At 36.1% G+C, this 25,869-nt stretch overlaps 1 protein-coding gene across 1 annotated transcript in view; it reads right to left on the reverse strand.

Annotated features, from left to right (window-relative positions):
* ttyh3a (tweety family member 3a) overlaps nt 1-25,869 on the reverse strand; it is a 125,718-nt gene that overhangs the window by 41,314 nt on the left and 58,535 nt on the right. The window contains exons 5-8 of the mRNA XM_087245015.1: nt 24,315-24,410; nt 17,137-17,209; nt 12,219-12,294; nt 1,682-1,737 (exon numbers count right to left, since the gene is read on the reverse strand). Of these exons, the coding sequence (XP_087101141.1) occupies nt 1,682-1,737; nt 12,219-12,294; nt 17,137-17,209; nt 24,315-24,410 (301 nt within the window). The remainder of the gene's footprint in view (nt 1-1,681; nt 1,738-12,218; nt 12,295-17,136; nt 17,210-24,314; nt 24,411-25,869) is intronic.

The following is a 25,869-nucleotide window of genomic DNA, read 5'->3' on the forward strand; positions in this document are numbered from 1 at the left end:
ACCTGAACCAATTAATTAGTACCTGAACACCACATGGTAATTACAGGCAGGTGTGTTTGATATGGGTTGCAACTAAAATCTGCAGGAATGTGGCTCTCCAGGAACAGGGTTGGCCACCCCTGGTCTAGATAAATGTAGTATACATTTAATATATTTTAAATGCATCACGTCTGTGTGCTTCTCTTCACAAAAAGACAGTTATGTGCATTCTAATGTTATGATATTAACAAGCAACAGTGAGTCAATCATTTTATTTATACTGTGGGGGAAATAAGTATTGAACACGTCACCATTTTTCTCAGAAAGCATATTTCTAAAGGTGCTGTTGACTTAAAATTTTTCACCAGATGTTGGTAACAACCAAAGAAATTCAATATGCAAAGAAAACAATAATAATAGGTTTACAAATCAAGTTATGCATAATAAAATGAAATGACACAAGGAAAAAGTAAGCGGTAATAAGCGGTATAAGCCCAGACAGCAGCTGAAATTACTTAGTAGTAATTCAACAACAGTGTGAATTAATATTAGCTGCTTCAGTCCAACATCTACATTAGCAGGATGATGAAAATAAAACCAGGGTGGACATTTAAGCAAGAGAACGTTCCAAAACACAGCTAAGAAAACTCTGAAATAGTTTCAGAAAAATAAAATCAAGCTGTAGAATGCTCTGGCCAATCACCTGATTCAAATCAAATAGAAATTACAAATTTAAAATCACACCTGAGCGATTCATGACTTCATTCTCCACATGAGGGATGTCTTTAAGCTGCCATCATCAAAAAAGCCTTTTATTTAAAGTATGAAATACAGTTCAGTAGTTCAGTACTTTCTCCTTGTGTTATTCAACAAAACTAATTTTTTAGATTTATTTATTTTTTATTTTAATGTTTGTATTGTTTGGGTTTTTACCAAAATCTGCTTTAATTCCATGTCAACAGCACCTTTAGAAATATTAATCCCAGAAAAAAACCAAGACATGTTCAATACTTATTCCCCCACTGTATACAAGTTGTGTAGTTATACAGTTATATCTCGCATTGGCTCAGTTTGACTGAGTGAAATACGTAATTTAGATTGAATCAGACACGTTTAAGGCTGTAAACATGTCCACATGAGCACAGTTTATATGAGCCTTCTGACCAGGGTAGCACTATTACTACACTCCGCTGTTTGTTTTTTTTTTTAATGGTAGGTTGTACACTTATTAGGTTTGAGCAGTGTTGATTGGGCAGAATGAGAGTTTGCTTATTTAATCGGCTAGCAATCCTGAGGACAGTAAGGAACTTGATCTTGGGTGAATATTTGTGTAATATTTAAACATGTACATTTTAAAAAGATCATAAACTTAGATATACAAATTTATTTGATTAGGTTTACTATCGTTGACAAATTGACTAAACTCATTGCACAAGAATGTATTCTGGCATGAGAAGAGAGAGAGAGAGAGAGAGAGAGAGAGAGAGAGAGAGAGAGAGAGAGAGAGAGAGAGAGAGAGAGAGAGAGAGAGAGAGAGAGAGAGAGAGAGAGAGAGAGAGAGAGAGAGAGAGAGAGAGAGAGAGAGAGAGAGAGAGAGAGAGAGAGAGAGAGAGAGAGAGAGAGAGAGAGAGAGAGAGAGAGAGAGAGAGAGAGAGAGAGAGAGAGAGAGAGAGAGAGAGAGAGAGAGAGAGACTATAGCTACCTGTTGGAAGGGGTTGGCTTGACCCACATCACATGTGAGGTAATACGGCAGGATATCTGTGAAAAAAGATAGAGGTGATGAGTCAAAACGCCAAGAACAACATTAAACAACAACAACAAAAAAATAATTTAACATGAAAATAAGGACACACTCAATCACTTTTTTGTTTGCCACTACAAGAATACAAAACATACAAAAATACAAAACTTAAAAGCCGTTCTACATGCACTTTAAATCATTACAAACCTGCAACAGGCTAAAATCTTTTTTCCTTTCTTTCCACTTCACATCTGCCCAAATGACAAACTCAAACCCTGACACACTATCATTTCCTGACCTCAGAGCGCCCACAGCATTCATGTCAGGTATCTGAACAGTTATGTTTTCAACCACGAAACCACTCTAGAGTCAGTTCACGACCGCCCCACTCACTCCAGCTAAAGTCAAACAAATAATTCCTCTCCTGCAGAGGAGTATTTCCAAGTCAACGCACATGAATCGATAACTCATCAGAGACCAATTCTGCAGATGCTGGGCGGGTTGAATACATGCTTAAAAAGTGTTCAAATAAAGCTGGGATCACTTTTAATGATAGCTGATATGATTAAAAACACTAAACCTTCAGTCCCAGGGGTGCACATAAATATCTTTCACCTTGAGCGCAGGAGGTAGCAAGTCCAAATCTTGTTTAAATGATGATTAATAATGTATATGTTTGTCAGTGAAAGTGTATCAATAATTAGAGTCATATTGGGTCACATTTCATTTTGGGATTTCATTGGAAATAAAACAAACAAAATGAGTGACTTTTCAGACAGAAGTCGGCATGAGTAGATACTATTTTCGGCAAATGTGAAGAGAAGTCACAATCACACATTTAAAGAGTGCTGACAGATCCTTAAGTTTTTAGCAGAACTGAAAATAACAAAAGTGACATGACGTTCCTAAATAACAGTAGACTCTAAAAATGCTGGGTTGTTTTAACCCAAATTTGAGTTATAGTAAATAATAATAATAAATATATATATATATATATATATATATATATATATATATATATATATATATATATAACTAAATATATATAGTTTTTTAGCCATCTGTTGAGTTAGTCAATATTACCCCAAATTTGAGTATAAACATTTTTTAAGCATAGTTAAATGTGTGTGTGTAGGTAGGCAGGTAGGTCGGTCAGTCAATCGATAGATAGATAGATAGATCGACAGACAGACAGGCAGACAGACAGACAGACAGACAGACAGACAGACAGACAGACAGACAGACAGACAGACAGACAGACAGACAGACAGACAGACAGACAGACAGACAGACAGACAGACAGACAGACAGACAGATAGATAGATAGATAGATAGATAGATAGATAGATAGATAGAAATGGTCCTGTAGGGCCGGTGTCCTGCAGAATTTATCTCCAACTTGCCTCAACACCAGCAGGGATGTGTCTAGAAAGTCTAGTAGGTGCTTGATTAGCTAGACCAGGTGTGTCTGATTAGGGTTAAAGCTAAACTTTGCAGGACATCGGCCCTCCAGGACCGAGTTTGGTCACCCCTGGTTTAGGCGAACCATCCTTTTACATGTGCTTGCTGAATAAAAATAAGAATTTTTTCTAAAATCGTATTTATGCCAGCATCACTATTTGAATCAATGACGTGTGACTATGAAAATACATCATGCACTGAGAATCCAGACTGCAGTATAAAAAAAAAACACTTTCTATTTCTGCACAGGAAATGGTACTAATTCACACAGTCCTCTCACAAACCTCCACACGCCAACGCAGATGGAGTCTTGGGCCATCTTCATGCGCAGCTTGCAGCATGTTGTGTGGATGCGGATCAAAAACAGACACATGCGTCAAAGCGGTGGGCTTGTTGAAGAGGAGTGATGCTTTCATCACTATCATTACCCACGTGGACAGGCACATGGCAGCGGTCACTGGCAAAAGCGGCAGCAGTGAAGCATCTAAAAACGGCCTATGAACAAGTCTATTCTCCATTCCAAACAACCGGCCTCCCTGATTGGCCAATAAATGGTATAATTATAGCAATGATTAGGGGAATAAATGGGCCTCTCAATTACACCCATGGATGGCTGTATGTAAAAGACTGAATTAAGCAAAACTGGTGTATAATGTTGGTTCTGGCTGGATTTATAGGCTCCAATAGTATTCAGGGCTTCATCCATCATGTGTAAATGACCTCCGGTAATTGTATTGTAGTACTGGCTGACTGGCGATGCCCATATCAAAGACAATGGGATGGCTTCCAAAAACGATCTGAGTGGAGGTAGAGCTTTAAATCCCACTCACGCTGTGATGACTACAGGTTGTAAAAGATCCTGATTCATGAGAGGCTGGGTGCATGCCAGAACACTGGAGAAAAGGCGAGAAACACTTCATAAATAAGATCTTACAGTGATAAACTTAACATTTTACATTCTTCTGAGTAAGATGTGCTTATAACGGAGGAGAATTATAGCGGCAATTATTTTCATTTTGTTATAATTTAACAAAAGTTGTATAGCTCAACATTAGTTAATATTGCCTGATATCTAGTGAGACTGTAGTAAAGTATTAAATGAGCCTGGTTTCTCTCAAGGTTATTTTCCTTCACTTTCTTCAACTGGTGAAGTTTTGTTCCTCACCACTATGGCCCACTGGCTTGCTTGTTTTGGGTCTTGTGGAGCTGCACATTGATGGATTTGCTCTTCAGTGTTTGACCTTTAACGGTGCACATTTAACCACACTGAACTGAACTAAACTAAACTGAACTACAACTCTGAAAACTGGACTGACACAGTTTCAATTTACTACAACTTCTATGTTAAGCTGCTTTAAAACAATCAAGATTTTAAAGTGCTAAAGAAATAAAGATGAATTGAATTGAATAAATGTTTGGAGGGTTAGCTAAATTATAAAACAAAAGTATTTTACAGATGTACACCAACTATTGCAATGATTTAATTATTAGTATGGCAAAAGTGATCATTCTGGCTGTTGATATAAGACTGCACAAAACTGAATTGTTATATCAAGTCATTATAACATTCAAAACTTCTATTGAGAATAAAATGAATGAGAATGAGACTTTGAATGAAGCTTTGACTGTCTGTTGCCATATATTATGAAGTCTTTACCCTAAAAAACATATTTTTAATAATAAATAAAGCCTATATTGTGTATAATATATTGTCGATAATTGAGTATAAACCACCTGTGAAGGTGCAAACCTCACTGGAACCACAAGTTTTTACCACAGTGAAAATGTTGTTTTGAAAGACTTTTCTGAAGTAAATTTATGTTTTTGCATCACAATTTGTTTTTTATGAAAAAAAAAATGCTAGACAACTGAGGCACACGTATTCAAAGTAACGAGAAATTGTAAATGTTGAAACGCATTTCATGTTTTTTTGGGGATTTTAATGTTAGAATGAAAAAGTTAAAACGGTTATAGGGATTTTATTTTAATTAGGTTATTTAAAATGAAACATTTTAAAATGGTTATAATGGCTGCCTCTATGGTTAGTGTTAAAACTAAAAGTGTTCTAACAGTTTTGATTAAGAAATTTAAAAGTAAACTTGTTGCAAGCATCACATAACATTGCTAGAATGTTTCTAATATGTTAGCCTATTAGTGTGTATTTAGCATTGTTAACATTATTTCCGTCAATGAGCATGATGTTGAAACATTTAAAAAAACAATAAGTGGTTTTCTAACACAAACACAAATAATTCTAACACACTTAACATTGCTAGAATGTTTTTATTATGTTAGTCTATTAGCATAAAATAGTGTGTGTCTAGCATTGCTACCATTGTTTGCATCAATCAGCATGGTGTTGATTTGCATAAAAAATGAATTAAATGGAAAAAATGAGTGGCATTCTAACACGAATAATTCTAACACGCAGAACATTGCTAGCATGTTTCTAATGTGTTAGCCTATTAGCATGAATTAGTGTGTGTCTAACATTATTTTCATCAATTAGCATGATGTTGCTGTTTCAAAAAACAAATTAGTGGAATTCTAACATATGCATAATATGCCTGCTGCAAGCAAGAATTATCAACGTATTAAACATCAATTAGCATTTTCCGGGCCAGTTGCTAGGCTTTCTACACGTGATAGCTAGACTAATCAATGATAATCTGAAGTTTGTAAGCATTATAGCTGTGGGTTCCATTTTTGGGAAATAAGAGTAAATTTGGTGGTTTATGTTTATGGTTAGGTCTTTATGAAACCAACATAATAAGGAATAAAGTAGATAACAAAAAAGTTAGTGAGATTTACTATTTTAATTATAGCGGAAAATGCATTAGTCTGTAAAAAGCCTCTTTAAGCACGTCTATATTAAACACACGAGCACAGAAGACATGCTGGGCTTTCCTCACAGAAGGGACGTGTGCTATTTGTAAGTACAGAAGCGTCTCGGTTCTATTCTAGTGAAGCGCAGTAGGGTGACTCACGAGTCTGGGACAGTGATAGCCAGAAGGAACACACTCAAAGCTTCACTGATCCCTTTCTCTCTGCTTTCCATCCACAGCCATTAATGCTTCCGGCTAAATTATTGCAACATATCTTATTCTGAGAACTTGTGCAAAGGTGTGAGCTAAAGTCTGGCCTGCATATTTTAAAGATGCTCCTTTGAAATTATCCGTTTAATCGATGTGCCATTTGTGAGGAATAGCGTTACAAATTCTACAATTCCACTAGCTAAACAGACTTTCCTGATTAAGCTATTTTATGTCACAAATATTTGATTAACATGCTCATCATGTGAAAAAGAAGTTTTGTGGTTCTTTATACCACACTGTTGGTTAAATTATAGACCTTATCCAATGCACTCAAATCTTTAAAGGTAGCCTATAATGAAAAACTGGGTATACCAAGGCATAGTAGAATAATAGGAGATGAGTCTATGGAAATGGACATACTGTGAACCTCAGAGACCATTGTTTACTCGTTATCATGTAAATTCCACAAGTGTAAAACCCTGGTGGACAACGGGCCAATAAGAAGAGAAAACAAACTGTGATGAGACTCATGGGCCAAGCCCTTCACATTTGCATGTATGACTACTTTAGGCCATTCATCCAGCTCTGACGTCAACAAGAGAACCCAGACTTATGTAGCTCTGAGATTCTTAATATGCACATCTCAGGCTGTGTTATAAGCTACAACATTTTCTAGCGAGAAAACAATGATAGTTTCCCTCCATTAGTTATTTTAATGCTTATATTTAACTTACTATGTATGTAGGGCTTTTATTTTGAAAATGCAATGGCAGATTGTTTACTATGAGTTACTGTGCAAAGACTGCACGAGACGTGCTTCAGGATGCAAAAGGCCAGATTTACAGTTTATACATTTATTCTGCTCCACTCCAAAGAGGTATAAAATATGTTTTATTGTATCTTTTGGCAATTTATTGAGTTTATTGTGAAATTTGAAGCGTATGTTTTAACAAACACGTGCTGAATCATGTCAAATTACTCAGCTCAACTGTCATTTGCTCATGCAGGATGATACTAAGTCCTGGCTGTGTTTTCTTTGAAATTATAGCTTAAAAATACAATGCGATACATCATTACCGCTCTCTTTTGTCAAGTTTAATTATAACTTAGCCTTTATTGACATTTGATGAGCAAAATAGGTTAACATAACTCCTCTGATTGGATTTATATTTGTCCGTGTTCAGAGTATATCATGCAGTGTGTACATATGTGTGTTTCAGAGCTGCACATCAGAGCGGAGCTCATTAATGTTCACGACACAAACCATATATGGTCAATCATGGACCTTCTGATTCAAGAAGTATTTTATGAATTATTAAATTGAATTAGCTTATAAAATCATTTCTGGATATTTTCTGAACTTACTGAAGCCATAAACCTACTATGTATATCTCAGAGAACAATATAACTTATTAAACCAATGCAGTATATAGCACCTTTAAAGTCAAATAAAACCAGCAAAAAATGATCAAAATGACTCACTCAGTAAATATACATTTATATTTAGGCTGTTTTCCAGTAAATATCTGTGAGCTGTTAATAAAGTAATCACAGAGTCACCGAGCTTAATTATTGTTGTTGTTATTAATATTATTATTTTATTTATTTATTTATTTATTTATTATTTAATAAACTAGTTCATTTAGTTTGGAGATTGGCTCTTCATTTCAACTCATTAACTTGACATATAAGTCAATGTATGTTATATTATACACTTACAACCCTGACTTATATTAAAAGTATATATATATATATATATATATATATATATATATATATATATATATATATATATATATATATATATATATATATATATATATATATATATATATAATTTTTTTTATATTTTCAGTTAGTGTTTTAGTCATTTTGTTACATTCTTATGTTGTTTCTTTTTATAATAATGTGGAATTTTGTCTGTTTTTAGGAACCTTAATTTCAACTAGTTTTTAGAATATATCAAGACTTCAGATGCAAAAACCTTAGTGCAATCTGTAAATTGCTTTTACAATGGGAATTTTTCTCAGCCTCCTATGTTTATGTTCAGTTATTTTATGGTAAAAGAGATTTACAAATTTCAGATGGCACTTAAGGGATTTTGCAACTAAACTCTTTATATTGTTTACGTTTGTCCAAAGAAATAAACATTGCCAACAACATTACTGCTTCAAAAAAGTGGGAAAATATGTTCAGACACTCATAAGGGGATCAATAGCCATAACTTGAAAGAGTTTGACTGAAAAACAAAAAATAGTTTTTTTTAGAACGCCATTGATGTGGTCAAAATATGTTAACAGTCCACAGTCAGAGGAATGCTGGAGGGATTGCAGGAATGTAAGTAATCACACACAAATTTTTTGGGAATGTCTGAAGAGGTTTTGGCAAGGGGTTAAGATTGAGATAATGAAAATTATGCAGTTAGACCTTTTACTTGCTTGTTTTTCCTGCTTGAAGAGATACTCATGGATGTATACAACAAAACCAAGTGCAAGTTTTCAAGTTACTAAGTGAAAGAGAGACTATAAAAATAAATTGGATGTAGCCACACCCTTCAATAATGGCACAGCTGTTAGAAAACTTGAATCCATATTTAGAATAGAACATATGACTGCCAAACTTCAATTGGAATTGGCTATTTTTTAACATAGACAGGGGCCTGTTACTACGTATCTGAACAGGACATAGTATTTCCAGCTGTGTCCTTTGAAATTGAAAATGAAGTATTTTCTTGTTATTCTTTTTGTTTTTATTTAATGCTAGTGTTTTTTAATAACTGCTCCTGTCACCAAATGTTTTGTTCTTTAAAATGTTTTAATGTATAAAAATAAAGTAAGCATTTATTAAAATATAGAACACATATTTTTTAATACACATTTTATTCATGGCAACTATTAAAAAAACTTGTCGTGACTAGGTTTAGAAAGGCTTAATGGTGAGTAAATGATGCAGAAAGTTCAATTCTGGGTGAACTGTCCGTTTAACAAGTTATTTGGAGCAAATGAGAGGAAGGCTGAAGACAAGAGGAGCAAAGATAAGAATAGAGCCCAGAAGACACACAATTACATGGGTGTGTGAAGCTGATAGTCACATGGTTTATCATCCTCATCCTTCAGCGCTTTTCTCTTCCTCTCCTCTTATCTCTCTCCCATGTGCTCTGTTCTTCAGACATTGGCTTTGCTGTAGACATACTCTTCCAACAAACCGATTAATCATAACCGAGGCCAAAGCTGACATCTCAAACCTGCTTATGCTATATTAATGCATAAAAGCATCCACAGGCATTCACAAAGACACTTTAGATTCCCGCATAGCAGTAATGCTAGACCAATATATCCTCTGCATCTTAAAGGGACTGATTTACTTACACAACATAAAGGACTGCTTCATTATTTACTCAGGGGATATTCATTATGCACAAAAAGGCTAAACTACATTTTTTCAGTACACTGTCGCCAAACGACCCAAACGGGTATAATTTGCATAAAGATGAATATTTAATAATGTGCTGAACACTTTCTCCTCAACAACAAAATGATCAGACAAAAAAAAAAAAAAAAAAACATGACAAAACTGAAGCATCTGATCATGGTGATGGGGATATATTTGCAAAAGCTCTGCAATTAAGCACTCCAGTCAAAGTTTACTTAGTACTTTATACAAGAGATTGCTTTAAACAAGCAACTTTACAGTATTTAACATTAAGGGTGTTTTCATACTAGCACTTTGAGTTCACACCCGGGTTTGTGTGAGGTCAGACTTTGGTATATTTAACTAGTGTAAACGACGTCTTCTGAACTCGTGTGAACCGTATCCAAGTCCGCTCGAAAGAAGTTGTCTGGGGTATGGTACGTGCAAACTGGTCCAGTTCACTTCTGATATGAATGCAATCGTACCAAATAACGGAAGTGAAGTGTCAGAACAAACTTGAGTTTTCATAACGATCAATTGTGTGTTGGTCTGTGTATCACATACTGTTCCTTGGTGAAAAGCGGGACTGACCCAGTGCAAACACAGTGACAATGTCTGTTTGTCTCCTTCAAAAACGACTTCTGCAGTCATCGTATTGTTTTCTGAACATTTTGAACATCTTTCTGTTTTAAATATTCTTGTGGCAGATAGATGCAAGTTGCTCTCTGTATGGGAGATTCAGTAAAAGCAGAACGACAGAGGTGTGCGTACATCTTTCCAATTTGGCACTTTGGCTTTCGTGGCCATCATGTAGCAACAACTGTACACACAACAGCAGCTTGATGATGCAAGCGTACCAGGGTACATAAGGAAAAAAAGACAATGTGAGCACAAACCAGCCAAGAAGGTGGCAAGGAGGGGACAATTAAACTTGGGTTCGGACCAGGCAATCGACCCTGGTGTGAAAGCACCCTCAAAAAAGTAGGCAGACTGGTTTCCAAAACAGATTTGCAGAAGACTTGAGACAATAAAAGGACAGCTTTTCTTTAGCTGGTTATATGACTAAAACATATTTTTTTCCTGTCATAACAAGCTATTAAATATCATGAGGATGAATGCCATATATACTGTAAGGTCACCCTTTAAATGTACAAAGGAAACAAAGGTGTGTCATCCAATTAGTAATAGCAAGGAAACCGACAAGAATAATTTTAGTGAAGATATATGAGGTTTTTGAAAGGTTAAAGTAAGCAAGTTCAAAGAGGAACCGTGGTTTCACAATTTCCAGATGAACTTTGAGTTGTGCAATACAATATGGCCTCTAGTAGTGCCTGCTGAATCATGAACAAAGATCAATCATGCAATTCATAAATATTTTAGCTCATCTCATCTAATCTCTGTTGAAGATGTCAGTGAACTCCTTTAGAATTAATGCTAACTAACAGGTGAATAAAGCGTACATTTTTTTTTAAATTGGTGAGATTTGGAAGAAATTATTTAATACTTAATGTACAATTGAGCTCAGTTTCGAAGCTGCATTAAAAAAAATACACGCATTCAGAAGAAATAGCATTAAAAACAAATAACACAACAAAACATTATTGTGCTAAAACTGAATGAAACTAAGGTGACTCAGTGGCGCAGTAGGTAGTGCTGTCGCCTCACAGCAAGAAGGTCGCTGGTTTGATCCTCGGCTCAGTTGGCGTTTCTGTGTGGAGATTGCATGTTCTCCCTGCGTTCGCGTGGGTTTCCTCCAGGTGCTCCGGTTTCCCCCACCGACATGTGGTACAGGTGAATTGGGTAGGCTAAATTGTCCGTAGTGTGTGTGTGAATGTGTGTGGATGTTTCCCAGAGATGGGTTGCAGCTGGAAGGGCATCCGCTGCATAAAAATGTGCTGGATAAGTTGGTGGTTCATTCCGCTGCGGCGACCCCGGGACTAAACCCGACGAGAAAATGAATGAATGAATGAATAAAGGAAACTAAATGCCCCTTTCTAACCAATGCACAGTAGTTCCACACAATGAAACCCATTTAAAAAAAAAAAAAAACTAAATAGGATTCACATGTACTGGCTAGTGCAAATGTTTCCTTTCCATTAAATATGTCACAGGAACAAAAATTCCCAATGTGCTGAACTCTGAGACCACCTACATTAGGCTTGAAAAAGACTCCACCGACATCCCCGTCATCATGATCATTTCGCTGCAGCCACCCAAAAAGAAATGATCAGACACACATACAACTAAAAACCTAACACCCACACTGTTGTCTCTTCACACTAATTTACTGAGAGCATCCAGCCTCCTGTGGATAATAAGGTCACTTTGAAGAGGAACTGCTGTGTTGAGTAATGCTGATAAAGTGAGGAAGAGAAAGTCAGAAGGAACGCTTCCTCTCTGAGCGAACAGGAAATGAAATAGTGCACGACTGTTCATTCCTCAGAGAACACGGACTAAATTCAGACACACTCATGAGTGAATCACAGTAACACCTGCTGGATTCAGCATCTTATTCACAAATCTGGAGGAGGTAGAAGAAATAAGAAAGACACGCAATATCTTTGTGGTTTTAAAAAAGAAATGAAAAGTACCTTTCTTGATAATCGTGTATTCCTCTGACACCTTAGTGATATACATGTCAGGAGCTGCGCAGAAGTCACTGAAGCCCTAAAATGTGAAAGAAATGCAAACAATGAACATTAGAGGAGTACATTTGACTTTTCCCCCTGAAGTTTAAAACATGTCATGACATCAGCATTTCAGTGCAGATCATTTATTGACTAAATTTGTCATAAGTAACAGGAGTCATGTAGTAACACTGAAGACTGATATTATGATGTTGAAAAATCAGCTTTACATCATAGGAATAACTCACATTTTATATACATCACAACAAAACAACCATTTAAAGGGATAATGAATGTTCCATTTACTGTTCTATAAGTAGTTCCAAACCTTTATAGTTTCTTTCTTCCTCTAGAATATATAAACCTGTAACCATTGACATTCATTAATTTATTCATTCATTCTCTTGTTGGCTTAGTCCCTTTATTAATCCAGGGTCACCACAATGGAATGAACAGCCAACTCATCCAGCAAGTTTTTACGCAACGGATGCCCTTCCAGCCGCAACCCATCTCTGGGAAACCTCCACACACACATTCACAAACACTCTCATACACTACGGACAATTTAGCCTACCCAATTCACCTGTACCGCATGTCTTTGGACTGTGGGGGAAACCGGAGCACCCGGAGGAAACCCACGTGAACGCAGTAAGAACATGCAAAGTTCACACAGAAATGCCAACTGAGCTGAGGCTCGAACCAGCGACCTTCTTGCTGTGAGGCGACAGCACTACCTACTGTGCCACTGCTTCGCCCCACCATTGACATTCATAGGAAAAACTAATACTATGAAAGTCAGTGGTTACAGGTTTCCAACTATAATCGTCTTGTGTTTAAGGAAGAAACTCAACAGTTTTAAACAAGTACACAATAGCCCCTTTCACACAGTGATACCAGTAAATATCCGGAAAATTTACGGAACGACTTTACCGGTATATTAAAAAAAGTGCTGTTCACACAGGCGAGGACATTACGGAAATTTTCCGGAAAAGAGCATTCACACATCCATTCCAAAATACCGGTAAATTCTGACATCATTCACTACAAATGAGCTTTAAACGGCTGCGCTTGTATTTGTAAACATTTGACTAAATTACAAACTCTTTTGATGATCAATATTGTAAACAACTTTCACTGGATCATATTCGCATGTCGAGATGTTCATAATATGTGCGTGTGCTGCCGCTCACAGGCTGTTTCATGGGCACACGCAAAGCTTGAAGGTAAACAAACAACGGCTTATCATAAGCATCTTATCGATGATTATTTGCACAGTTGGCATTAGGGAGAACATATAAACGTTATCTGACTAACTTCTAGCAGCTAAATGCGTCTGGAAAAATATTCAAAGGCTTTTATTCTCACAAACCGCGCGGACGTAAATGCGTCTGACTGTTGTGATTGGCTAAAGCAGAAGTTTTACGTCAGCACGTTCTAGACGTGCACGCGCTTATTCCGGAAATATTCCTTCTGCGTTCACACAGCGCAGCATTCCGGCAAATTGCCGGTAATGTTACAACTTCTCTTTCCGGAAAATAGCCAGAACGAATTTACCGGTATTTTCAAAAAGGACCTGTTCACACATACAACCTTTCCGGAAAATTGCCGGTAATTTTCCGGAAAGGTCTGTATGTGTGAAAGGGGCTAATGACTAAATAGCAGCAGAATTTTCATTTCTGGGTGAACTATCCTTTTAAACATTTTTGTGATGACAGTTTTATAATATTACTGTTATAAGTGTATGCTTTGATCAAATAAATTTCCCTCTGTATAAGCATACCAAACATTTGAACTGTAGTGTGTATTACTGTAGTAGTTATTTTCAGCGACAGAGATTTAATTAGCATTCCGACAGCTGGCTGGGCTTTAGCGGTTTGACAAGTGTTGTGTCTTTAAGATGACAAGTCAAGTCAAAAATAGTCCAGCACATAAAAGCGCTTCATCTTCAGATCCCTGAAATCAGTTTTCTTTCTTTGGGAAAGAGTATCTAACTTTCCCATTGAAAAAACATAAAACAAATCAGGGTTTGGTTATTCTGAAACAACCCACTTAAATAGTCTACTAGAAGTAAATTACTCACAGGATAGTTTATATACGAGTTTACTACTATATACTAGATTTTACTAAACGGTAGGTTGATACATTCCTAATGTGTAAATAACGTCTGCTGTAAGATGTGACTAGATTTTAAGTGAACGTAGAAATAGATAGCTCCATGAAAATGCTAACTAAGTCAGTTAAAAATGCACTGACAAACAACTTAAACAGTGAATAATCAATTCAAGCATTGAACGTTATTCATTCATTTTCTTTTCGCCTTAGTCCCTTTATTAATCTGGGGTCGCCACAGTGGAATGAACCGCCAACTTATCCAGCACATGTTTTCACGCAGTGGATGCCCTTCCAGCTGCGACCCATCTCTGGGAAACACCCATACACACTCACTCACACTCGTACACTATGGACAATTTAGCCAACCCAATTCACCTGTACCACATGTCTTTGGACTGTGGGGGAAACCGGAGCACCTGGAGGAAACCCACGCAGACACGGGGAGAACGTGCAAACTCCACACAGAAACGCCAACTGACCCAGCCGAGGCTCGAACCAGCGACCTTCTTGCTGTGAGACAACAGCACTACCTACTGTGCCACTGCGTCACCCCAATGCATTGAACTTTAGCATTGAAAGTTATATTTTGACCTTTACTTCCTTCATGTATCCTGTGTACCTCTTTTGATCAGTTTTAACTGCAGTTTTTGTTTATGTATTCATTTATGTTTAATTGTTGTGTGGCCTTTGTTGTACGTTTTTTTTTTCTATGTGATTTATTCACATAAATTGCCCTCAATGGGACAAAGCATAGTAAACTGAATTTACCATTGGTTGACTGATGAATAAGTAACTGAACCATGATTTTTATTTATTATTTCTTGCATGACTGGGAGATATACATACTGTATGAGTTTTATTATATTATTATTGTAAACATGTATTAAATTAATAATACATTATAATGACACCATTTGCTGTTGTTAAACTATAGCACATGCATTTATACTTGATGTATTCAGGCTAGTGACTTTCATAAAATTAATATAGAAACAGGGCTTGACATTACCTTTTTAGATCACCAGCCACTGTGGCGAGGAATTTTCCAACACTACACACAATTTTGTTGCTGGGAAAATATATTTTACATGCATAAATTTGACATGCTGAAATGACTTGATTTAGGTTTTGTGTTATGCTCACATGCCTCCTCATTCATTTGACTTTTTCTGTGTGAACTTGCTTAATGTGCATGAGCAAATGGGTTATGGTTTCATAGTGTTGCATTGCAATTAGTTTTTATTTCACATGACTTTTCAGGGCTCGACACTAAGGATTTATCACATTTATCTCTGACCACACCAAAAATAAATTAATTATTATTTCTTAGTCACAATTTTTTAAATAATATGTCAACACAAGCAAAATATAGCTGTATACAAGCTATTTTTGTTCAATAAAACCTTTCTTAAAAAAAAAAAAAAAAAACATTTAAAAAAGAATTATTGCCATCTAAAACTGCACAGTAGTCTGTCCTGTCTAAACGTCTCACAGATCACCAGTACACATAAATGGGGAGTTAATCTCCTATTAAAGCAATGTTATTGTAAAAATTTAAATTAAACCATATATAACAAAATTAATTAAGCAAAAAAAAGCAGGTGGAAAACATACCGTGTGGTATAATAAATGATCTGATCACACGCACACAGTTAAAATTAGGCGCATAACCAGTTCATGGTTAAAGCAAAAGTGGCGACTGCTGCTGCTTACAAGAAGAGCTGCTCTTGACAGCAGCAGAACTGCGGACGCACGAGCATCACTTTATGTCCAATCCATTTCAAAGAGAACCAATCGCAGCAGTTGCAGTTGCTTCAAGCCAGGAAATGGAAACACGCACAATTTTTCAAACAATCGATCGCATCGAATCACATCACCAGTGCATGCAAATAATCCTTCTCTTATTCGGTATTCACCTGCTTTCTTTTGTTTGCGCAAACGCTATTTTTGTCAGTCGTGCTGCAACTCAATTCAAAGATGACATTTGCACGCATATTGGGCCATCTCTCTATTGTAGAGCCCTGCTTTAAAAAAAAAAACTACATTTTAAAATTGATCTTCCGCCAGCCAAAGTGGCTAGTGGGAGTGGGTGTCTAACCAGCCACTGCTGAAATCTACCCGCATTAGCTGGTGTTAATGTCAAACCCTGTTTAGAAACCAGTTACATTTCAACATTGTAATGAGGTCAAATGTGTGTGGTTTTACCTATACGAGTATGATGATCTAAACTTTAAGCTAATTAAAATCTGAAAATTTAAAGGGATATTTCTTTCTCTCTCTTTTTTATTTATTTTATAGGCGCTTCTTCTGTTGAACACAAAACAAGACAGTCTGTAGAATGTTGGAAAAAAAAAAATTGACATCCATTCTAGGAACAAAAAATATTTTTAGTTAATGGCTGCTTTGCTTCCCCAAAAGTCTTCAGAATAACTTCTGTTGTGTTCAAAAGAAGAAAGAAACTTAAACAGGCTTGGAAGAAGTTGGGGGTTAAATTATGTCAAAATCATAATTTTTAGGCATTTTATACATTTATATACAATTTTAACATATGTTATTATTTTTCAATTCTTATCTATAGATTGAGACCTCAGAGCTATGGAACAAAAGCATGTTTTAGGATTTGACACAATTGATATTACTGCTAATGGCAGAAAAAATCTATTAGTGGAATCCGTAGTTAATTCCCCATGCAGCTATAATTCAAGCATGTGCAGGAGACATCATGAATGGAGAAACTGCTACAATATTGTCCTGCGTTAGAGACACTCACCGAGGAGACCGTCAGTTCCAGACCCAGTGAACTCCAGCTGATCACCAGCGCCAAAACACCCAGAATACACACCCTAACAGAACAAAGAAAATCATCATTATCATCATCATAGACAGCTTACATATAATATGAGGTTAGAAACCCTTAATAGAGGGTTTTCTGTGGGGGAAACCAATTATACCACTACAATTTTCATAACGTTCATCTATTATATGAGTGTAATGGTGGTACAATTATGGAGGTGACAGTGGGATTCACAACCATTAAGAAATAAGAACACATTTCTAGTTATGCATGCAGCATGCTGTTACATCTGTTCAGCTTCACAACTGAGTGCGAAAAAACTAATTCATTATAATATTAAAACACATTTATTTTAAATGCAACCTAAATTAATTATAAATGTAAAATTAAAATATATAACTATGTTTGGAAAACAAATATATATAATTGCAAACCAATATAACATTTATTTATATTTCAATTTAATTATAATTTCAATAAAATAAAGTGTACGAGAGATAGAAACTAAATAAATCTGTTCTTGACAAATAGACTACCTGACAAAAGTCTTGTCGCATGTTCAAGTTAAGAACAACACCTATTATCTTGATTTCTAGTTGATCATTTGGTATCAGAAGTGGCTTATATAAAAGGCAAAGGCCTTTAGATTACGCTTATTTTACCAAAATAAAATATGATCATGCCTAGATTTTTCATTATTTAATAAGGACAGTAAAGTCTGACTTTCATCTTCAATGCCTCCTCCTTTATCTAACCTTAGACATGCTTAATAATGTTCATATCTGGTGACTGGGCTGGCCAAACCTCGAGCATCTTGACCTTCTTTGCTTTTAGGAACTTTGATGTGGAGGCTGAAGTATGAGAAGTAGCGCTATCCTGTGGTTTGTGATGTAATGGGCAGCACAAATGTCTTTAAAGGGTCACGAAACACCAAAACACCAAAACACTATTAAGACACCTATATTTCGCTAAAAAGTGTAAATTGGTTGTTTTTGCGTTATTTCAAGCAAATTCGTACTTCCGGTTTGAAACGAATTTTTGAAGCTGCGTCACGGCCATGACATAATAGCGTGTATTCCAGAGTGTGTCTTATTACGTCTTACAGTGTGATGCATTAATGAGTAAGGCTTGGTTCAAACCAATCAGCGCGCTCTATTGTGCAACTTTTTTAATATTCATTACTGTCACAGTGTTTAGACGACAGAGACAACACGTTGTGTTGGCAAAACAAGCGTGAAGTGTTGCTTTTATAGTTTGCTGCCGTTTTTTGTTTTCATTTTCTCTCTGTGAGAGCGCAGCTGGAGTCACGTGTGGATTAACAGTGTACGCGACGCTCGACAACAATAACTTACGTGTCTAAGGAGGATTACTGTTTACCTGAGAGCTGTTCTCATCTGCAAACGCTGAGATCCGGATTCGCTTGTAGTCTCCTCTTAATAAAGACGCGGCTCTAGTTGCTGGTGATTGTCCTGTCTCTACAGATTTGGTAAGTGAGCGACCAGTGCTCTTTGTTTATTCAGTTTGTTCGTATCGAACTAAGTTAACTATTGCACCGAGTGTAAACATGTTAGCACCACAACCTAACTTTAACCACGTGTAGGTTTTTCGCCGCATTTAGTGACCGGAATAACACACGCGGCTTTCTGACACTACCTGCTGTGTGCATCTAAGTTTCCGGGAAATGCGGAGGGTTTTTTCTCTCATTCGCCATGCGGTATCAAACATTGGATGAAAAATACAAGCTTAGAGCAGTTCCTCGAATCAAATATCGCGTTTGTCGCGAGGGGCATGAATGAATTCCCTAATTGATAGAGCCAAACTGCAGGTAAAGTCCACCATTTAATCATTTGGCAAAAAATTCGACTACAGATGTCCATGTAAACACCATCACTTTCTCCCGTGTGTGTGTGTGTGTGTGTGTGTGTGTTTTGACTCTGAAACTCACGCGTGCCCAAATAGACACTCCCACACCCTCCCACTTTAGTTCCTCCGACACTCCCCCCTAAACAGAGCTGGACATGCCCACTTTTCTGACTTTTTCCAAAGTAGAGGTGTGAAAACACCCTGCTGAAACAAGGGGGTTTCATGGCCCTTTAAAGCCTCGGGCTGTTGATGTTGCCATCACTCTGCAGATCTCTCGCACACCCCCATACTGAATGTAACCCCAACCATGATTTTTCCTTTACCAAACTTGACTGATTTCTGTAAGAATCTTGGGTCCATGTGGGCTCTAATAGGTCTTCTGCAGTATTTGTAATGATTGGGATGCAGTTCAACAGATGATTCATTGGAGATATTTACCTTCTGCCATTTTTCTAAATGATCAACTAGAAGTCAAGTTATTATTTGTTGATCTTACAACTGGGATCGACAACAAGACTTTTGTCAGGCAGTGTGTGTTAAAATCCCTTTTTAATTGAAAAACATTTATCTCAAAAATGTTTACTTGTAAACGATATAAAAAACTCATCTATAAATAAAAGACATTTGATTTTTTTTGTGTTAATTTGTGTTGGAAAAACATGAAACAGATTAATTTTTTTTACAAATTTAAGTGGATTGAACTTAAAACAATTAATTCTCTCACAAATAAAAAAATTTCAGCTCATTTCAAATAAGTTTGAACAAACAGCAAACATAATTTTTGTGTGTGTATGTGTAAGTATAAACACATCTGTATCTTTAAATAAAAGCCCTATCAAACAGTATGACAGTATCATTGCATCATAAAATGCTTTTCAAGTCTGCAGGAAGCAGCAACCTAAAGATTTCATGCTTTTAGCAAGTACTACAGAGTGAATCAATACCCTGACATTTATCTTCTGACATGCACTCGAGTCAAACCACCTTTTTCTCTATGCAATATAGATGCAAAATGTTAACTGTCTTGACTTATAGCGAACAAGACGAGCTGGAGGATATCAGTGAGAAAGCTACAGGAATAGAGATGGCAGGCTTTAATGTGAGCTCTAGCCAGGGGGAAATGATGCACTGTTCTCTCCTATAAGAAACATCAGGTTAACGACTGCCTAAGAAACACAATGGCTCCATCTGTAAACAATATGTTCTATATCAGGGCTAGAGGAATGGGTTGTGTGCGATCTGCTAAACACAAGAACACAATCTGTCCCGACACCATGCCCCAAGACAGAAACAAGAAACAAACCTGACAGACAGTCTAGAGAAAGACTCACACATACATTGAAAATAGCTCCCTTTTAAAAACCTAGATTGTCGTCTATCTACACTTTCACATCCTGTTTTTGTTCAAAAGATATGCATACAGCACAAGATAACTAGAGAACTTTGTAAACTTTGTATGTGTCTTTCAATGAGGCGTTTATTTAAAAACAAAATGCTACTTTACCCTCTTCGAGTATGCTATACATCAGTTGTGTTCCAGATTTAAAATCAATTCTATTAATTTCCTCTTCTAGAGTAGTACATATTGAACAAGAAACCTAAATATTTAAAGACTGACATAGGCTGAAACCGAAATTGCCTACTACTTAGTAGGTACTGCATTTGAATTTGAATTTACTACTAAAACATTAGAAACGTATGTTCTTTGCAGTATGAATGTCAGTAGTATGAATGGAACTCGGACGAACTACATCCGCCATTTTGTCATCATCACACGATTCCCATTCATGAATTCTTTCGTGATGCATTTTCATGCCTCTAATGTCTTAGGGCCAAATCATACACCAGGCGCAATGCAGCGCAAGACGCAACGCAATTGTTGTTTGCTAGTTTCAGCTCGACGCAAGAGTCGTTTTGACGTTTTATACCACGCTGTTTAAATAGCAAATGCATTGGTGCTCATATGTGCGCCCATAGGCATTCTGGTCTAAAAAAGGAGGCGTGTTAAGGTACGTTGTTATTTTGAGGAACTATAATAGGCTGCACAACCCTAACCCTAATTATGTATAGGCTAATGGATATTAATGCCTTTGCGCTTTGGCCTTTGCGCATGGATCATCAAAATAGAGCCCTTAAACTTCGATCTTGCTACCCTGCTTAAACATAAGTGTTTTTTTATTTTGATTGCCATAAAGTAAACTGTCAGTTTGAATGATCACTGGATGATTTGTTTGTTCGGATTTAAAGAGTCAATTTTTTTTGAAGCCCCGTTCAAATGAATCTTCGATTCCCTTTGAGTTAACTCGCTACAATGAGTTGAACATTGCCTGTGTAGTCTGTGGATTCATTCAGAGCCAATGAAATGAATTTGGCTTGTTTTATAGCAGAACTTAGTTGTTCAAGCAAATCATCAGCAAGTATTTCAGTTGGTCTTGCAGCAGGGGAATGAGAACAGGGTATTTGTGTTATTTTCTGGATTATTTCATCCTTTTGAGTCCCTTCAAACGGAGCAGTCACCACTTAACACATACACTCCTTCCCTATTTCAGCATCAGAGAAGGGTTTCTTATGTTTTCCCAGGACCCATGCTACTCTTAGCGAGGCTTCTGTTGGCCTGTTGTGTGGCTGATCTAACTATTACACTACTCGTAGCTTCATATGATGATTTTAGCTGGTTTATTTTTGTGGTCCTTACCTCTGTGTTCTGAGGATAATTTTGTTCAAAATGTGTGTGCTTGGATTTATAATGGCATTTTACGTTCGCACTTTTGATGACTGCTACCATCTCGTTGCAGATAAAACACATTGGTTTTCGGCTTCCCGCGGGAAGCACAAAAGCATATTTATTGGTCCACCCAGTCTTAATCTCGTGGTTTTCAAAATCAACTTTTCAAGTTTTGAGCACGCCATTTTCACGTTCAGTCTGCAAAAAAGTAAGTTAGCTATATTTACACTGTTCGGAAATGATGACAACTCCTGTTTGCTTGCAACGGTAGATAAAACTTACAGCCTGAAGTGCGCAAGATAGCGAGAACGTGAGCGAGTGAGTGACGTAGTTGTCATGTTGCTATAGCGATGCTGGCTGTTACAACTGCTGTGATTGGACATAGTTGAAGCAGCCAAATGAAGTTGAATCCTCAAAGATATATCGCGGAATCACAATTGCGCACTCAATTAAAAACTCATTTGGATTAGGATTAAATTAGCATGCCGGTTTTGGCCTCGGTCCAGATTATTCATGTCTGGGTCCGGATGCGGACTGGCCTAGGCTATATGCACAGCTAGAGTTTCTTTCCATACCCAATAAACTTCCAGTGAATGGTTAATATGACTTCTTTCAATTTTATCCGGTTCCTTTTACAGCATCTATGTTGTAAAATCATTAAAACATAACCAGCTAAATAGACTTCAGCACTCATTTAGTTGTTCAAGTGTAAAATAAGATGAAGATAAAATAAGATGATGCCTGTCGGGATCAGAAGGCTAGCGTAGGAACTCCATTGAAAATACTGGGTTGAAATAAATGTTCACATTTTAAAGATATGGCGTGGCGTGTTATTTAATGTACAGTATGTGATAGTACAAATGTATGTAAAGGTACAAATGGAATCAAACATATAATATGTCAAAGATGCCAAAAGAATAAAATATGTTTCATAGAAAAGCAAGAGTAGTATAGGCAAATGCTAAGGGCGCTGTACATCCAGGGGGGCGCCAGAAATGAGCGCGGTTAAGTTGGTTTTGTTTTCGATATTCCTGACACATTCAGTTATAGCGGCAATAACTCAAAAACCTCTTACCCTAAAAAGATCTAAAGTGTGTTTTCGACAAAAAGACAAAGCTGGCTAGGTTTCAGAGCTGTCTTTTTCTTTTTTTTTTTCTTCCTCTTTTTTTTTTTTTCCTTCGCTCGACATTACGATCACTGCTCCCTTTAAGCCCTCGCAATATGCGTTTAGCCAAGAGAGCTCGCGCTGAGCAGAGCTCTCAGTAAGGGACAGTAAGACAAGAGCGTCTTTTTGTTTTTGTTTTGTTTTTTGCTCCGTTCAGCGCGAGCTCTCCCGGCTAAACACATATTGCGAGGGCTTAAGTTTGTGTGTGTGTGTGTTTGTTTGGTGCTGTCTATGTTTGTGCATGTGTGTGAATGAGAGACAGTGTGGTACTGTGTCTGTGTGTTTATACAGACAGCTTGTTATAGCCTCCCCCAAAATATAACACTGTGTATGGAAAGCATCGTCAATGCACCGTGATGCACAGAGATATCGAATTGAACCGATCTGATGGCATAATAATCGTAGCCGAACCGTGAGACCAGTATAGGTTCACACCTTTAGTTGAAATGTATTTTTTGTTAATCATATTTTAAATATGATATTTTTGTTCGAAAATAAATATCAATCAAAAATCAAATCAAATGCAGTGCTTCTTGTACAATCTGAGACCTACCTTAAATCAAATTTCAATCAGACAGTGAAGATTGTTGATTTTAAAGAAAACAGACCTTAAACACGACATTTTTGTAACTGTGTACAGTTTACTGGAAGCGTTTGACCCAGAATACTGAATTAAAAGTCTGCATACTTCTGCATGCACCCTATAGATGAGCAAGGATATAATTTAAAACTAGTCTAACTGTGTTTGTTTGACAGATAAAAGGTGTATATTGAGAATAGCTCAGGAGTGAGTATATGATGGGGTAATTATATTAATTATGTTATACTTTTGGGTGAAAACTATTAGTTTAAACAAAATTACTTGCACATCAAATAAGGTTGTGTGGCAGAATGTTGCCGTCTAAATTGAGTGTTTCAAATTAGTCACGCATTCCAGTTAGGATGATGTCTATGCAGAGAGTAAACAGTGAAATAGCTCACTGTAATGTAAAACAGAGTTAACTTGTCTGATTTTCATGCTACTTTATTCAGACACAGGGGAGAGCTCGTCACAAAGCACGTTCTTCTGTTTTTCTGCTGCGTCTTTGAATTAACTTCCAAGCAGGGATGGAAAAGCAGAGAAAAAAGACACAATATGGTTTCTCTGCTGGAGCTAAAACAGAAAAGCATAACTAACACTTCAGAGCAATCTGGAATAACCACGTTTAGAGTCTGAAATCATTCACCAGGGCCTCATGGAGCGGTGTCGACATCTCATGGGCATGTCATTTGAGAGGCAGGAACAGGGCTGCACCAAATGCTGTTGCTCATACAGTGTGCTGGTTTTAACAGGCACTAAAGCTTCATTCTGTTCGTTGTAAAACCCATGATGTAAAGACAAAGTTATATGAGCTGTCTTACCCAATCAGAGTGCCTTTAGAGTTGCGGATGAGGCCGAAAAGCACCAGTAGGCAAATAAGCACATCAAACAGCAGCAGACCCAAATATCCCAGCCATCTAAAAGACAAACATACATTTACATTAATACAGTACAACTGCTGTAAAACTCATACAGCAAATGCAACTAGCAGTGCATAACAATGCAATGCAAACACAAACACAATAAAATGTTAGCTGAAATTGTGTGCGTGAGAGACAGAGATAAAGATGGAGTGACAGACCGCACAAAAATGCATGCAGAGTTCTAAATTGTTGTAAATGAATTATAAAATGTTGATTATTAAATATACTATTAATTATTGTTTTTTATTATCACTATTACTGTGTCATTTGTTTTCATATGTTCTGTTTAATGTAAACATCACAAATGTTTTGACAATATATACAGTTGAAGTCAGAATTATTAGCCCCCCTTATTATATAAATAAATATATAATAAAAAATAAATATTTCCCAAATGATGTTTAACAGAGCATGGAAATTTTCAAATAATGCCTGATAATATTTTTTCTTCTGGAAAAAGTCTTATTTGTTTTATTTTAGCTAAAATAAAAGCACTTTTTAATTTTTTAAAAAACCATTTTAAGGTCAGTATTATTAGTCCCTTCTAATTCTTTTTTTCGACTGTCTACAGAACAAACCATCTTTATACAATGACTTGCCTAATTACCCTAGGCTTCCTAGTTAACCTGATTAGCCTAGTTAAGCCTTTAAATGTCACTTTAAGCTGTATAGAAGTGTCTTGAAAAATATCTAGTCAAATATTATTTACTGTCATCATGGTAAAGATGAAATAAATCAGTTATTAGAAATTAAAACTATTATGTTTAGAAATGTGTTGAAGAAATATTCTCTCTGTTAAACAGATAATAATAAAAAAAAACATTAAAACATTAATAGGGGCTAATAATTGTGACTTTAACTAGACGTGACATTTGAGAGAGAGAAAGATTATTCTGATTATTTTGTTTTTATTTATTTATTATTATTATAATTATTTTATTTATTTATTAATTATTTTTAAATGATTTTTGTTATTACATTATTTACCTACTACTACTACTACTATTTACTAAGGTTTTTTGACAATACCAGGCAAAAACTTGTGAGTCAGTTTTTAATGTTTAAAAAAAATTGCGACAATTATTAAAATGTAAAAAATTGTTAAATTATTCAATATTTTTATAACATTATAAATAACTGCTTTATTATTGTATGTAGTTTCAAATTAAATTATACATCCAGTCATTACTGCTTTTATTACCATTACCATTAACAATAACAACAATTTTTATTTCAATTATATATATATATATATATATATATATATATATATATATATATATATATATATATATATATATATATATATATATATATAATTTTTTTTTTTTTTTTAGAGTGATTTTTAAAGCATCATGACTCATGACTGGAGTAATGAAGCTAAAAATCTTTAAATTCACTGGAATAAAAAATAGAGAGAGAAAGAAAGAGAACTACACGGAAATACTACTGT

The sequence above is a fragment of the Danio rerio genome, chromosome 3 (genome assembly GCF_052040795.2).
Source record: "Danio rerio strain M-AB ecotype USA chromosome 3, GRCz13ab, whole genome shotgun sequence".
NCBI lineage: Eukaryota > Metazoa > Chordata > Actinopteri > Cypriniformes > Danionidae > Danio > Danio rerio.